Genomic DNA, 14,648 nt, shown 5'->3' with positions numbered 1-14,648 from the left:
ATATGTCTCAGCTGCAAGATTCGATCCGAAATTTAACATTTAGTGCACTCGAGGATGGCTTGAATAGTGTCAGTGAGGATTCACCTGTGAAAGGTATCAAGTTATGAATTCAGAAGAGCGACTGGATACTACAAGCCCTCAGGAAAACAGGAAAATATGTGATATCTGGGATCACACTTTCTCACACTTCCCACCCATCCAAAATTCGAACACACTCTTTGACTTTGTTTACTGTCGTTAACGTGCCTAACGGGACTCAAACCTGATCTGTGCTTTGCTGAGAAAGTGGAATATGACATATATCATATTTGACCAGTCTAAATGGCAGTCTGTCTTCAAGAAACAAATCATGTCTTGTACAAGTCTTCTCTGATATCCAGCCAGCCAGCTGACCACCCTTGGTGTTATTTTTGTTGTCTGCAATATTAATATCATCAATATCAAATGCATTTGGAATCGTGGTGATTGAGTTCACCAACTTTTAAAACATATGGGCCATAGTTGAAAGGTCTCGATGTCTGTATATTCTGAATATTAAGTATACTGAATCACATACATGTTCTTGTGCATGTAGCTTTCATCTACTGTCTAGTGGGCATGTCTTTAATTTCTTCTAATAGGCATAGTATTATATATTGCCAATCCTTTCGGGTCAAAGAGATAGATTTGGTGTTGAAGCGTTTGCTCTTACATACAAAAAAAAACACGACTTGGATCTACAATGTGTTTAACCCAAACATCAATCCATCCACCCATACTCCCATTCAGTCATCCACCTTGTATTGTTGTAAAATATTATGGAAAATCTGGTACACTATTGTTGTGAAACCGTATGACGCTCTGGTATAATATTGTTGTAAAACCGTATCGACACTCTGGTTCTGTATTGTTGTAAAACCGCATGTCACTCTCGTACTCTATTGTTGTAAAACCGTATGATGCTCTGATACTGTATTGTTGTAAAACCGTGTGGTACCCTGGTACTGCATTGTCGTATAAATGTCTGGACGCTCTGACACTGTCTTGCTGTAAAACCGTATGGCACTCTGGTACTGTATTGTTGTAAAACCGTCTGACACTCTGTATTGTAAAACTATTTGGACGCTCTGTATGGCTGTAAAACTGTCTGGGCGCTCTGGTCGTGTATTGTTGTGAAACCGTCTGGAAGATCTGGTCCTGTATTGTTGTAAAACTGTCTGGATGCTCTGGTACTGTATTGTTGTAAAACTGTCTGGATGCTCTGGTACTGTATTATGAAACCATATCACGCTTGTTTACTGTATGCCGTATGTTGTAATGCCGCATGGACACTTTGGAACTGTACTGTTGTAAACTGACATGGGCTCTCTGGAATAGTACTGTTGTATGTATGTAGGTGATATTATATGAGTGCCCATGTAATATATTATGTTTACGACAAGAGTACCTAAATGTTGGCATTTCACAAGCAAGAGCGAGGGATATACCGGTATTTAGGCATAAGTGTCGTAAACATGGTATGATATGGGCACAAATATGATATTCTGTTTATTACCTAAGTCGTCAATTGAAGAAATAAACCCACATCTACTTTGAAACAAAGGCTGGATGCCGCATGTAGAACACAACGTCACAGAAGAAACGTGACGTCTTGGCATTGTTCATGACGTTACGTCACCATAACAAAGTATAATTTGCCCTAGGGCGTTGTATGAAAACAGTAAAGCTCGAAATTGTCATCCTTGTAGGTAGTAAAAAGTATATGGACTCTCCAGTACTGTACTGTAACCACTGTTGAAAAACGAAATGGACATCCTTGCGCTGTACTGTTGTCAACACATATGGTCACTCTGATACGGTAGTGTTGTAAAACCACTTTCATTCTTATACTCCAGTACCCTTTTAAAGCTGAATGATGAAAAGACTGAGGCCATACCCAGTGTTACAAAATGGCGTCTTCACAAACTGGACTGCCTTGAAATATATTTTGTTGACTCAAACATTAAGATTTCTACTAGTGTGGAGAGTCTTGGTGTATTTATTGCCTCACTATGGAGCGGCACCTGGACTACCTATGTAACACTTGCTACATCCATTTAAGGGCCATTGAGAACAAATGATGCTACTAACAAATGATGCTACCAGAACTCTGATTCAGGCTTTAATTATGTCTCGACTAGATCATGGTAACAATCTCCTCTATGACATCAACCACGACCTCCTTGCACGCCTTCAAAACGTCCAAAATACTGAAGCAAAAATTGTCACCAGGACATCCAAACGACCATACATCCTTCCAGTTCAAAAACACTTTCAATCGTTGTCCGTCTGTTCCAAGAACTAAACTGAACACATTCAGTACCTCAGCCCCACTGATTTGGAACACTTTCTACAGCCATAAAGAATTCACCAACTGCTGGCTCCTTTAAGTCCTAGTGAAAACCTCGTCTCTTTCCAAAATATTACTTTGAGTGATCTCTTCCAGTTCCGTTCAGACAGTTGTACTGTTTGTACAGTATATCAGCAGAGGAGCGCTTTTGGGTATGCATCCTGAATGGACTACGGCGGTGTACAAATACCCATATTATTATTTTCCTATAATTGTAAAACCGTGTGGGCTGCCTGGTATTGTACTGTAGGGTTCATGTTTGTAACTTCAGTACAGATCAAATCTGACCCTCAAGAAAGTCAAACACGTGGCCGGTGATACAAAAATACAACTTTTCCCAATTAAGGTAAGTGTCATATTGTCGCAAGCAGAGAAATCCACAGTTCACGTGTTGTGTTACTGAAGCATAAACCCCCGGTGAAGTTCTTCAAAGCCCCGGGCGACAAATTATTGATCGTGACAATGTTGATGTCTACCAAAGCCAGACGCATTTCCCACTTCCCTGTCGAGTTGTACTTTGGCAAATACTTACCACGTGACATTATTGATCTTTATTGCGCCTGTTCTTAATTCTGCTGTGAACGTTTTTTTTCAGATACAGGTGTCCGGTTTTGGAACTGCCGTGGTGAAACCCTCTACGGTGCTAACAAACCATGAAACAAATCTATGATTAGAGATTACAACGGAAGTTTGTAGACCGTCTGATTGAGCCAATCAATCTCTGCTGATGAGACAGAGGGATGTTTTTCCTGTTCTCCTTCTCTGCTGAGGTATAGACTAGGGCCTTGACTTTGATGGAGATCGTCAATCGTCGTCTGAAGACGGATGCCGTAAAGAGGGAACGTACGCTGATGATTGTTTGAATGTGTGTAAACAGAGCTAGAACTGTTTCTGGTGATGGATAGGTGGGATGTGCTCAGGAAGGGCTAGAACTCTTTCATATGACGGGTTGGTGGGATGCTCAAGAAGAGCTATAACTCTTTCAGGTAATGGCTTGGTGGGATGTGCTAAGGAAGGGCTAGAACTCTTTCATATGGTGGATTGACGGAATGTGTTCAGGAAGAATTGGGATGTGTTCATAGAATTCTTCTATATGATGGGTTGTTCGGAGTGTTCAGGAAGAATCAGAACTCGTTCAGGTAATGGCTTGGTGGGATGTGTTCAGGAAGGCCCAGAACACTTTCATATGATGGGTTGTTGGGATGTGTTCAGGAAGGCCTAGAACTCTTTCATATGATGACTTGACGGGATGTGCTCAGGAAGGCCCAAACCCGTTCAGCTGATGGGTTGGAGGGATGTGCTCAGGAAGGGATAGAACTCTTCCAGGTGATGGATTGATAGGATGTGTTCAGGAAGGCCAAGAATTCTTTCATATGGTGGGTTGTTCGGATGTGTTCAGGAAGATCAGAACTCTTTCAGGTGATGACTTGACAGGATGAGTTCAGGAAGGAACAGAACTCTTTCATATGATGGGTTGTTGGGATGTGTTCAGGAAGAATCAGAACCCTTTCAGGTAATGGATTGGTGGGATGTGTTCAGGAAGGCCCAGAATTCTTTCATATGATGCATATGGGTTGTTGGGACGTGTTCAAGAAGGCCTAGAGCTCTTTCATATGATCGATTGATGTGATGTGTTCAGGACGAATCAAAACTCTTTCAGGTAATGGCTTGGTGGGATGTGCTCAATAAGGGCGAGGACTCTCTCTGGTGATAGATTGGTGGGATGTGTTCAGGAAAGCCTAGAACTCTTTCATATGATGGGATGTATTCAGGAAGGCCTATAACTGTTTCATATGATGGGTTGGTGGGATGAGTTCAAGAAGGCCTAGAATTCTGTCATATGGTGAGCTGGTTGGTGGGATGTGTTCAGGAAGGCGTAGAACTCTTTCATATGATGGGTTGTTGGGATGTGTTCAGGAATGTTTAGAACTCGAATTCGAAGGCACGACACTATGAATCAAAGCAACGTGTTGGAAATAAAGATGTTTTTCATCTACATATCTCATATCAATACCTGTTGATGCTATGTGTACAGGAAGTGATAAGGCACCCTCAGGTGTTCACACATTGTGACCCGTGACGGTCCGGGGTAGAATAGGCCTTCAGCAACCCATGCTCGCCATGCTTGTTGTAAGGGCGACTAACGGGATCGGGTGATCAGGCTCGCTGACTTGGTTGACACATGTCATCGATGCTCATGTTCTTGATCACTCTATTATCTGGTCGAGACTCGATTACTTACAGACCGCCGCCCTATAGCTGGAATATTGCTGAGTGCGGCATAAAACTCAACTTACTCACACAATGTGTTGTAAGTTTGAAGTTACGGTTGTCGCAGTCGTGGGTAGTGTAATGAGCCATGTTTATTCTTTCACCTTGGGTTCTATGATATTTTGACTTGGAACCTTAGAACTGACCTGAGTATAATCACAGGTTTGACAGCACTATACCTGCGAGAGTCATAACCAAACGAAGTATGCACATAACTTTGCTGAACTCCTCGAAGCTCTCTCCACCTTTCAAAATACATTTCCAGGTCTACATCAGTACAGATAAAAACATTCGCATTAACATGTTTTCTGTGCCAAAGCCGACTAATGATTACCTTAGTGATAATTGTCAGGGCTGTAACAACACACCAGCCACAAGTACGTTCCCTTAGGCGAGTCTGTCCTCATTTGAAACAGACAAAAACTGTCAAATGTATGCCATTCCTTTCATAAGACATTTCTTCCAGCAAAGACAGGACTGCTAGAAAAGCAGGGAGGAACAGCACCAGAATTTATCCCGAGGGTACGTTTTGTTTTTCAGATAATCACCGGAAAGTTTTTATTTTTTTTATCAAATAATCACAAGAACGTCTTCGTCAATCACGACAAACCGGAACACACGGTCTTAGTTCCTGTAATATACGGAAGCCGTTCTCACAAGAACTCATACGTAATTCGATCCAGTACTTGAGTATTCCACGGATGCTAATAGTGCTTCCCACCATCGCTACAGCCGCGTATCAAGAGTTGCTAATGTTGCCCTGTCTCAGCGAGTAGGGCAACATCCCGACTAAATATAGCCCCAGTGATCGCATTTCCAGAGCTTGTGACAATCTTTTCTTTGCGGAGGTACTATGTATGGAAATTTCCTAATTAGTTGGAATGCTGTGTAGACCTTCTGTTTCCTTAAATGGGATATGGTGGGATCTGTGACAGCTTCAACCATTTCTATGACCGTTCTGTGCCTCGCTTGCATAAAAACGTATTCCGATTTTTCGGAGCAAATTACCTAAAGACTTCAGAGATTTGAAAATGATTAGGAAACAGTTCTTGACAAATCTCATTCATTCTAATGAAACGTTGTTGCTAGAGCGATATGATATTCATGTGCTGTATCAGGAAACTGAAAAATGACTGAACTTGGAAATATTCCAGCAGCATATTATGTCAAAGTGATTTATAGGTTTATTAATAATTAATTGCTTCATTTGCTCATGAGGATTCATTTGATCATCTATTATAGAATCATCACCTTCGCTTTTGGTGGTAGGAAAGCATGATTTTATTTGTAGAAATTCGGTTTTATGAGTATCAGTTATGAAGATGTGATATTCAGCACGAATGCCTTGGACGGAACGAACTTGTACTTATTATTACAATTTCTGAAGAATATTGCATGCAAAATCACCCCCTTTTAGCTCCTTGGATCTTACGAGATTTGGGGCTATGTGACGCCAAGGATTAAATTTGAATGTGGATAAGAATCAGGGGAGGCAATTAACCTAGTACGAAACTATAATTAGTATTCTTTTTGTATTATTATCCAAGCTGTAAATATTTGCGACGAGTTGTTCGTAAGTTTATTCCATGCACATAGAATAAAATGGGAAAACAGAAATGTCGTAATACTATCCATTTAAAATTTTCATCATCTTGCCATTTTCATCATATCGAGTCATGTACATGAAATCATTCACACCGTGCTATTCACATCATATCATGCCATTCAAGATGACTTATTCACATCGAGCTATTTACATCACATCGTGACATTCATATATTGCTATTTGCATCACATCGTGTCATTGATGACGTGTCATTCACATCACATCGTTTCATTCACATTGTGTCATTCACGTCATATCGTGTCATTCAGATCATATCGTGTCATTCACATCTTGTCATTCACATCATATTGTGTCATTCACATCTTGTCATTCACATCATATCGTGTCATTCACATCATGTCAGCCACACCACATCGTGTCACTCCCATTATATTATGACATTCACAACACGCCATTGACATCATATTGTACCATTCACATCATGTCATTCATATTATTTTGTATCATTCACATCGTGTCATTCACATCATATTGTGCCATTCACATCGTGTCATTCACATCATATTGTATCATTGACATCGTGTCATTCACATCATATTGTATCATTCACATCATGTCATTCATATTGTTTTCTATCATTCACATCGTGTCATTCACATCATATGGAGTCATTCATATCCTATCGTGATATTCAAATCGTGCGATTCACATCGTGTCATTCACATCACAACCTGCCATTCACATCCGTTCGGTTACATCGTGCCATTTGCATCATATAGTGTCATGCACACCGCGTCATTCACACAATATCGAGTCATTCACCGTGTACCATACACATCGTATCGTTGCGGATAAACGAGTCTGGCGGTCAGTCAAAGTAGATCTGAGATTCAACAGTCTTGATAATCACGAATAGGTGAATCAGTTGTGTAAACCCGCACGACTGTGCAGACAGCAATGATCACTTGCTACCCACCTGATCCAATACTGATTTAAAACAGTGTGGACTATAACTGTTTCTGTTCTTCACTGTTTAATAAACCTACAACCTGTTTACATAGCGAATATGATTACAGGGTATCACCACAGAAAGATATACTACAACAAAAAGAAACGCATAGGTCCGAAATTTGTAACGAAAATGTTACATTTACCCACTATACTCGTCCACAAATAGACTTAAGCGCATGCTTGCTTACACCAGTTCAGAAGAACGTAAAGCCTATACTATCAAGTAGATACATTTAGAGAGCGGAGACGATGAGCGGGATGGTGTTGATTTAGCACGGTCTCGACGTCGGGGCTCCTTGCTCTCAGACCAATCTCTTTCAGCCTGTTCCAGGCAGTTGGACTGAATATCCTCCGAAGTCAAGGCACCCTGGCTGTTGTGCTCTTACCCGTGGCAGTACGATCACGCAAATGCAGTACCCGGATGTGCAGATCCTCGGCTGCAGTGGTAACTCAGGCCTGTCTATACGGGGACGATCATTTGTTATACCTGTTTGGTTGCAACGAGCTGCAAGCCGTGATATCTTGCACCGACTAACATTCAGACGCCTGGCAACAGAAGACCGGTAATCTTCAGCGTGCATTTTTTCAGTGGCGAGGGTTTGAGTCGTCGAGTCGCGTAGTGATTTGACCTTGAAAAGCCTTCTAAACGAATGCCAATTTCCAAAGAAATCTTGATTTTTATTACCAGACAGTGCATGCTAATTCCTGTATAGCTTCAAGTGGAAGGTGATTTCTGTTGCGTTTTGGCGGTGCCTATTTAATCCTTGCAAAAAACCTCATCAATCGATTTTTTACTTGTGCAATTGTATAAAATCATGTTATCAACACTTTTGTTACATATTTTGACGATTGTTTGAAGACAATAGGTAATTAATAGATTTTCAAAAATACAAATCGCCCATGCGTTTCTATTTGGGAACAGTATACATGTAGCAACATACTCAAGTCACGTACGGTTACCATCGCCAGTGCATTCGTTTAAACCCAGGGATAAGCGCAGTAGCCTGTCCAAGGTCTCTCTGCTGCACTGGTTTAATTCAATACATTTATGCAATCCTAGGTCAAGATATTTCTTGACAAGTGGAAACGACGGAAACCCACTTCCACTCAATGTACAGAGAGCTTTTACAATGACGGATAACCTCTCCGTCTACGACGCAGCAATTAAATGTGAAGAGTTGTGTCCCTTGTGATTCCAGTACACCATAGCCATCAGCGTCGTTGCCTTTGACAGTGTCGAGTGAGTGAGTTTAGTTTTACACCACACTCAGTAGATTCCAGCTAAATGGCGGTGGATTGTAAATAATCAGATCTAGACTAGACAATCAAGGGATCAACAGCATGAGCATCGATCTGCGCAACTGGGATACGATAACATATGTCAACTCAACCAGTGAGTCTGACCACTTAATCCCGTTAGTCGCCTCTTACGTCAAGCTTAGGTTGTTGAAGACCAATTCCAACCCGGATGTTCATGGGAACCAGTGTGCATAGTAATTGGTTCCAATACCGGACACGTCACGAGCATTAGTTTTGCTTTGCCAGGGTTTCACCAAACGTGGTATAAGTCTTCAAGTTAAACCCACTCAGTCATTCACGCTGACAGACACAAACCGTGACTTCCCTTAAAGGCGTTGGGTAGGCCAGTGGTTGAAGTGTTCGCTCGTCACGCCGAAGACCCGACTTCGATTATTCGCATGAATGCAATATGTGAAGCCCATTTCTGGCGTCCACCGCCGTGATATTGCTGAAATATTGATTATGGGGGCATGGTGGGCGAGCTGGCTAAGGCGCCAGGCTAGTGATCCAGCGAGGTTGAGGTTTCGGGATCGAGCCCACCTGTGACCAGGTGTAAAAACCCTTGGAGTCAACTTTGTGTGCAGACTCTTTCAGTGTTGTCACAACCCCTAGTGTACAGTACACAATCCTGCGCACTTAAAAGAACCCACGAATCCGTTGGTATATGACCAGATGGTGGCCACATGAACACGTGCATACACTTAGTTGCGGGTACAGCAACGTGCAGTAAAACTTGGACAAAGTGCTGTGACTATGTGACCCAGTCCACCCAGCTGTCAAATGGGTACCTCGTTAGGATGAGAGAGCCACAATAAACCCGGTGCGCCTAGTGGTAGCAAAAGTTGTATACTCCCCAGAGAGTTGAGATTGAAATACGATGTGCTGTTGAGATTGACATCCGGTGATCGAGGGAAAAATACCTAGCGCCTAGAGAAATTGCCTTGCAGTTTGATTTGTGCGCTATACAAGAACACTTATAATAATAATAATAATAATAATAATAATAATATTGATCAAAGCGGCGTAACACTGTACTCACTCACTTTATGGCTTAAATGCAGTGGGGGAACCGTGTGGTTAAAGCTTTCGCTCATAACGCCTAAGGCCTGGGTTTGATTACCCAGCTGAATATAGTGCCCCGCCGTGATATTACTGAAATGTTACTAAAAGGCAGCAGCGGTTAAAGCCAGCAAAGCCTTGTAAACATATTTTTTTTCACAAAGACGTCACAAAACTAAATAGAAAGCTCATGTTTTTTAATGCAGACACGTATACCTGCACATGACAATATAATCTGTTGGACCTCACCCACCTCACGACGTGAGATCGGTTCGGCGGTTTCGTCAGATAGGGAGCAGGATACATCCTCCAAAAAAATTACCATTTAATTCATAAATTCTATTGACATTACCATCAGTCTGTTGATAGTACAATGCGGCTCGTGGTAACAGCGCGTATTCATATATGACAAAAACTTTAGACTGATCACTTACATTGACGAAATTCACTTAAGTAATAACTCGCACCCGTTCCATGTTCAAGCTTGATTACTTCGTAAATTAAACACACTAACTATTTATGCAGTGAAAACAAGCGAACAGATGCGCTGTTTCGGGTAAACGATATTATAATTGTTTTAAATAGCCAATTGCTATATAAGTGATCGACAAACATATCATGTGAAGAAAAACACAAAATACAAACAATTTGAAAAAAATGAATAAGATAACAAAAGATATGTTCGGGCAGACATGTAAATCCTCTTACAAAAATATACCAAACATATGAACAAAATGTTCCAATACTGATCATCAGAATCCAAATTCGTTTCCCTAACTAACTATTCATCGTTCCCAGTTTTGGCTAAAACGTCTGGCAACGCAGGACAGCATCATCCTTCGTCATCCTCGCCGTCATCCTTCACTGGCTTCTTCTTCTTCCACTTCTCCATCAATCTGTCCGATTCTTTCTCCATCTTTTTGAAGTAGCTGCTTAATCCTTTGTTCTCCATCTCTCGTTGACGGAGGAGAACAGACTCCACCTTCTTTTGATGCTGATGTGCTCTCTCTTGAATCTGTTCCATGCGTTCTTTGTGACGTAGACGAGCCTCGTGTATACTGATGTAGATTCTTTTGCACGTGTTTTTCACATCCCCCTTTGGTTCCCAGAGTTCTTTATCTCTCTGCATGTGTTGCTTTGGTTTGTACCTGTACGTTGGAGTGCTGGTGCAGTTTCTAAAAAAAACCACAGAAATTTGAGTTTTCAGCAGGTTTTAGCAATGTTTCAGCAACATCATGGCGGGGAACACCAGAGATGGGCTTCACACATTGTACCCATTTTGGAAATCGAACCTGTGTGTACCACGTGATGAGACAACGCGTCAACCACTAGGCTAACCAATCAGCACAATTATTTACGACATACACATACTCCATCATCAAAACAAACCTTGCTTATCTGAAGATAATTATTCTTGCCATTTTGGCTGCTGGTCTTGTTGTTTTAAACTGTTGTTAAGATGTTAAAATAATTACCGATAATGACTGAAAAAGAAGTTATTTTGTGTTAAAATTCCCATTTGATGTACCCGCTAAATCTACGGGGCTTGGATTAGTATCGCTGTAAGCTTAGGGCATGTGCCCTTGTTGCTTTGCGCGTCGTGAAGTTATGGCACAAGGGAGATAACTCCTGTTTCCTGACCGATTTGCAGATTCTGCAAACTTTAACGATATTTTCGACGCTTCTTTCAATTACGTGCCTGTACGTCTCAAAGAGGAGACGTTGCTTAAACAGAATCTAGAAGATTGATCCTCTGTAAATAAAAGTCGAGATGTCATATTGTGTTATTTTTAACCTCTCTAGTCTTTAACAAAAACACACGTCCTGTTCGATTTGATTGCCCTCGGTCGGTCAAATACCATGTGACACCAGCCACTATACTTCCCATAAAAAGTTTAGACTCTCGTAAACACTCACTATATGTCATGTATGTATACATGTTTACAACGAAGATGATTTTGTTATGAATATCAAGAGTGTGAAACCAACACCCACATATCTTAGAGTTACTGAAATATGTAAATGACTTTGAGCACTATATTGCTATAAACAATTTCAATATGATTCTATGTGACAGAAAATTGATCTGTGATTGTGTTAACGAAATAGTTTATAACCCAGTGTTTCTGTTGTTTGTTTTGGGTTGTTGTTTTTTCATTATAAGTTGAAACAAATTGATATGTCTGTCATTCTGTACCATCACAAAACTTGTCCACAGAACGTTTAATGCAAATTCTACCATGACTTCCGTAAACACTGGGTTGTGATTGGTTAATCAAAGTCATAATTAAATACAAAAGTAGAAAGTACAAAGTAGAATCAGGAGATAAACCTGTAAGCAAGTGAAAGTGAATAAAAAATATGTAAAAAAATGCAAACCTTATCCAGATTGATTGCACTAGCATCATTCACCAAATTGCCGAACAGCATGTGCAAATATTGTGCATGTGTACAGCTGCGTTTTGGAGTAAAGTTTTTATAAGAATTTGCTTTTTTTTCGCAGAGTTTCGTCATTTATTGAAAGAACAATAATCTTGTCAACGTTACGAATTTCTTTCACAATACATCAATTCATATGTAAACGGTACTTTTAAATAATACCAATTATATTTCAAAATGTAGTTTAGAACATTTGCCTGAAGTAAGTGGCTACATTTACACTAGTGAATCTAAAGTTTTGATGGGTAGTATATATTTGTATATGGTCGTTGGTCGTATCTCGGTCTCTGTTTTGTATCTACAAGCATTTATTTCGAACTGTTCAGCTCAGATAGTTATTACCCCGTTTTAATGTTATAGTTAAAACCAAACTGTTATCATCGATCAATTGGTGGTGAGGTGCAAAGGGGCTTTACGTCGTACTCATTCATATGACGATGTTCATGGGTATGTATGGCTGACTTCTTGTGCTAGACCAGACTTAAGCTGGTTTCATAGGGCTAGTTCAATGACATACCGTGCCGCAGCTAAGCATGAATATCCTACTCAGACGCGTTATACTGACTCCAAGCCGACCAGTCCTTGCTGTACCCATTAATGCTGAACGCCTGGCAGGGACCAACAAGTACCATATTTTAACGTCTTTTGGTATGACGTGGCCGGGGATCGAACCAGCAACCTTCCGCTCTCCGGGCGGACGCTCTAACAACTAGACCATGGAGACAGCCTCGATCAAGTGGATGCAAAGGTGTGTGTGTGTACATTGTCAACAGTATTTAGACATTATTAACCGTCATCTTACGTCACATATACCTGTCGCTTTCTGACTGGCTGAGCACTCTTCTAAAATTTTCAATGTACCCCGTTACAAGCCAGTAACATTTACTAGGTACCCCGGTGGAAATGCCGAACTCGTTTGGTACTTTGTGGTAGTAATTCTGTATCTCGAGTAACACTGAATCACGTATGATGTACAGAAATTGCCGATGTTTTGCGAATGCAAATCGATGGGAGGTAATATAACTCGTAATATGTTTTCTTGTCCGTAAAATCTGGCGACGGCCACAAACAATTTTGAAACCGCTCTTCAACCGGTTGAGGTGTTTGGTAAGATAAATACGTTGTTCACTGGTCCCTCGGGGCCCATCGGTTGATATAACCTCGATGTTTGTTTACACTAAAGGAACATAAACAAACATCGAGGTTACACCAACTCGAGACCAGTAAACAACTTATAATAAACTTCAAATTGGCATTTTCCAAATTTACCAAGCACAGACGCTTACTTTGAAATCCCGCATAAATCCCTGAATCTTTGAATCTGCCTATTTTCACCCCAGCGAAAATGGCTCAGATAAATTGGGTCGCGACTTTATATAAATCCATCGAATTCGATGTGAGGTGATGATGTGATGTGGTGTGATGTGATGTCAAGAGCATATATCTAGGGTGTAACGTATGGTCAATTGGACTGAATAACCTAGGTTTTCAGATCCACATTTGTAAAGATGGCAGGATGTGTTCACCCACTTTTTCAGATTTAAATAATGCAGATATACAGGGAATTCAAAGACTCTTCGGGCTCAAAACCCATAAATGCAACTGGGGTAATACCGGATACCTAGTGTCACGTCAGTCTAACCCTAAAGCTTACCCTAACCCTAACCCTTAATCTAACCGTAACCCTAAACAAACGTTAACTCGCTTGCTTTCAAAGATGGCTGAAGGTGTCCGAGTATTCTGTACTCTAAAATGAGAAATATACTGCTCTATAGGCTCTAAAATGACAAAATGTTTTATATAGTTATAGCATTCTATGAATTAAAATTATGTTATATATTGAATTGTGTTAATCAACAAGATGAAAGTCGGAGACACTCGCCTTCTTCCATAACAGATATCCGTGAAGAATTTCAGTGGCAGGCGTCCCGTGAAGAGAAGTCGGACAACAGGTGGTGCTGTGCCATGATTGTTCCAAAAATCGGCTTTCGGCAATACGGGAAGAGGTCGCATTCTGCTGCCAAACTTGCATCCGGCGACTTGATTGACATTTGGGAGCGTGTAGCCATATCTGCTCCTCAGGTCTTGGATGTCTCCTGTTCGTTTGACTGTCATTGGGATGACTCCATGTTCATCGAACTGCTTTGACCCCGAGATTGTGATTGGCTTCGGTGGCCGGGCGTAGGTTCTATTCATCTTTGCCAGAAGTGTGCTTTACAAGAAACCGCGACACTTGTTTACAGTTCCTCCCTCATCGCTTCGACCAGGTTCCAGGAGCGACAAAGGCGTGACGTCACAGACAGGATGTGTGTGAACATATGGCGTCACAATGTTATGACGTCATAGAAGCGCTGCGTCACGATAGAACAATGGAGACCTCCATGTTCACAGATGACTAACTTCCGAAAGCAATCGCTCCGCTGAGACGATCGTAACTCCCATAGCACTAAGAGCGCTTTGCGAAACGGACTCCCGGTTTGCAGTTTCAGAACGCTAAGATAAACATGCTTTTTCATATTGGCTACCGGTACTTATCGACCCCCGCTAATTCACCCCCTGGATTCCGAGCTTTTTTCTGCCGCACATTTTCTGAATATCTGAAAAGTGAATGTTGCGCAAGAGTTTTGTGCGGCA

The 14,648-nt window shown here is 41.2% G+C and overlaps 1 protein-coding gene across 1 annotated transcript; it reads right to left on the bottom strand.

The window, feature by feature from the left end:
• Positions 1-10,407: 10,407 nt before the first annotated feature.
• LOC137255292 (uncharacterized) lies at positions 10,408-14,210 on the bottom strand. Its single transcript, XM_067792744.1, has 2 exons — positions 13,873-14,210; positions 10,408-10,750 (listed from the first exon to the last, which is right to left on the bottom strand). The coding sequence occupies exons 1-2, from the start codon at positions 14,208-14,210 to the stop codon at positions 10,408-10,410; spliced, it is 681 nt and encodes a 226-aa protein (XP_067648845.1).
• Positions 14,211-14,648: the final 438 nt, after the last annotated feature.

This window comes from Haliotis asinina, chromosome 11 (genome assembly GCF_037392515.1).
Source record: "Haliotis asinina isolate JCU_RB_2024 chromosome 11, JCU_Hal_asi_v2, whole genome shotgun sequence".
Lineage (NCBI taxonomy): Eukaryota > Metazoa > Mollusca > Gastropoda > Lepetellida > Haliotidae > Haliotis > Haliotis asinina.
The sequence above is the reverse complement of the archived record's forward strand: the minus strand, read 5'-3'. Positions and strand labels throughout refer to the sequence as shown.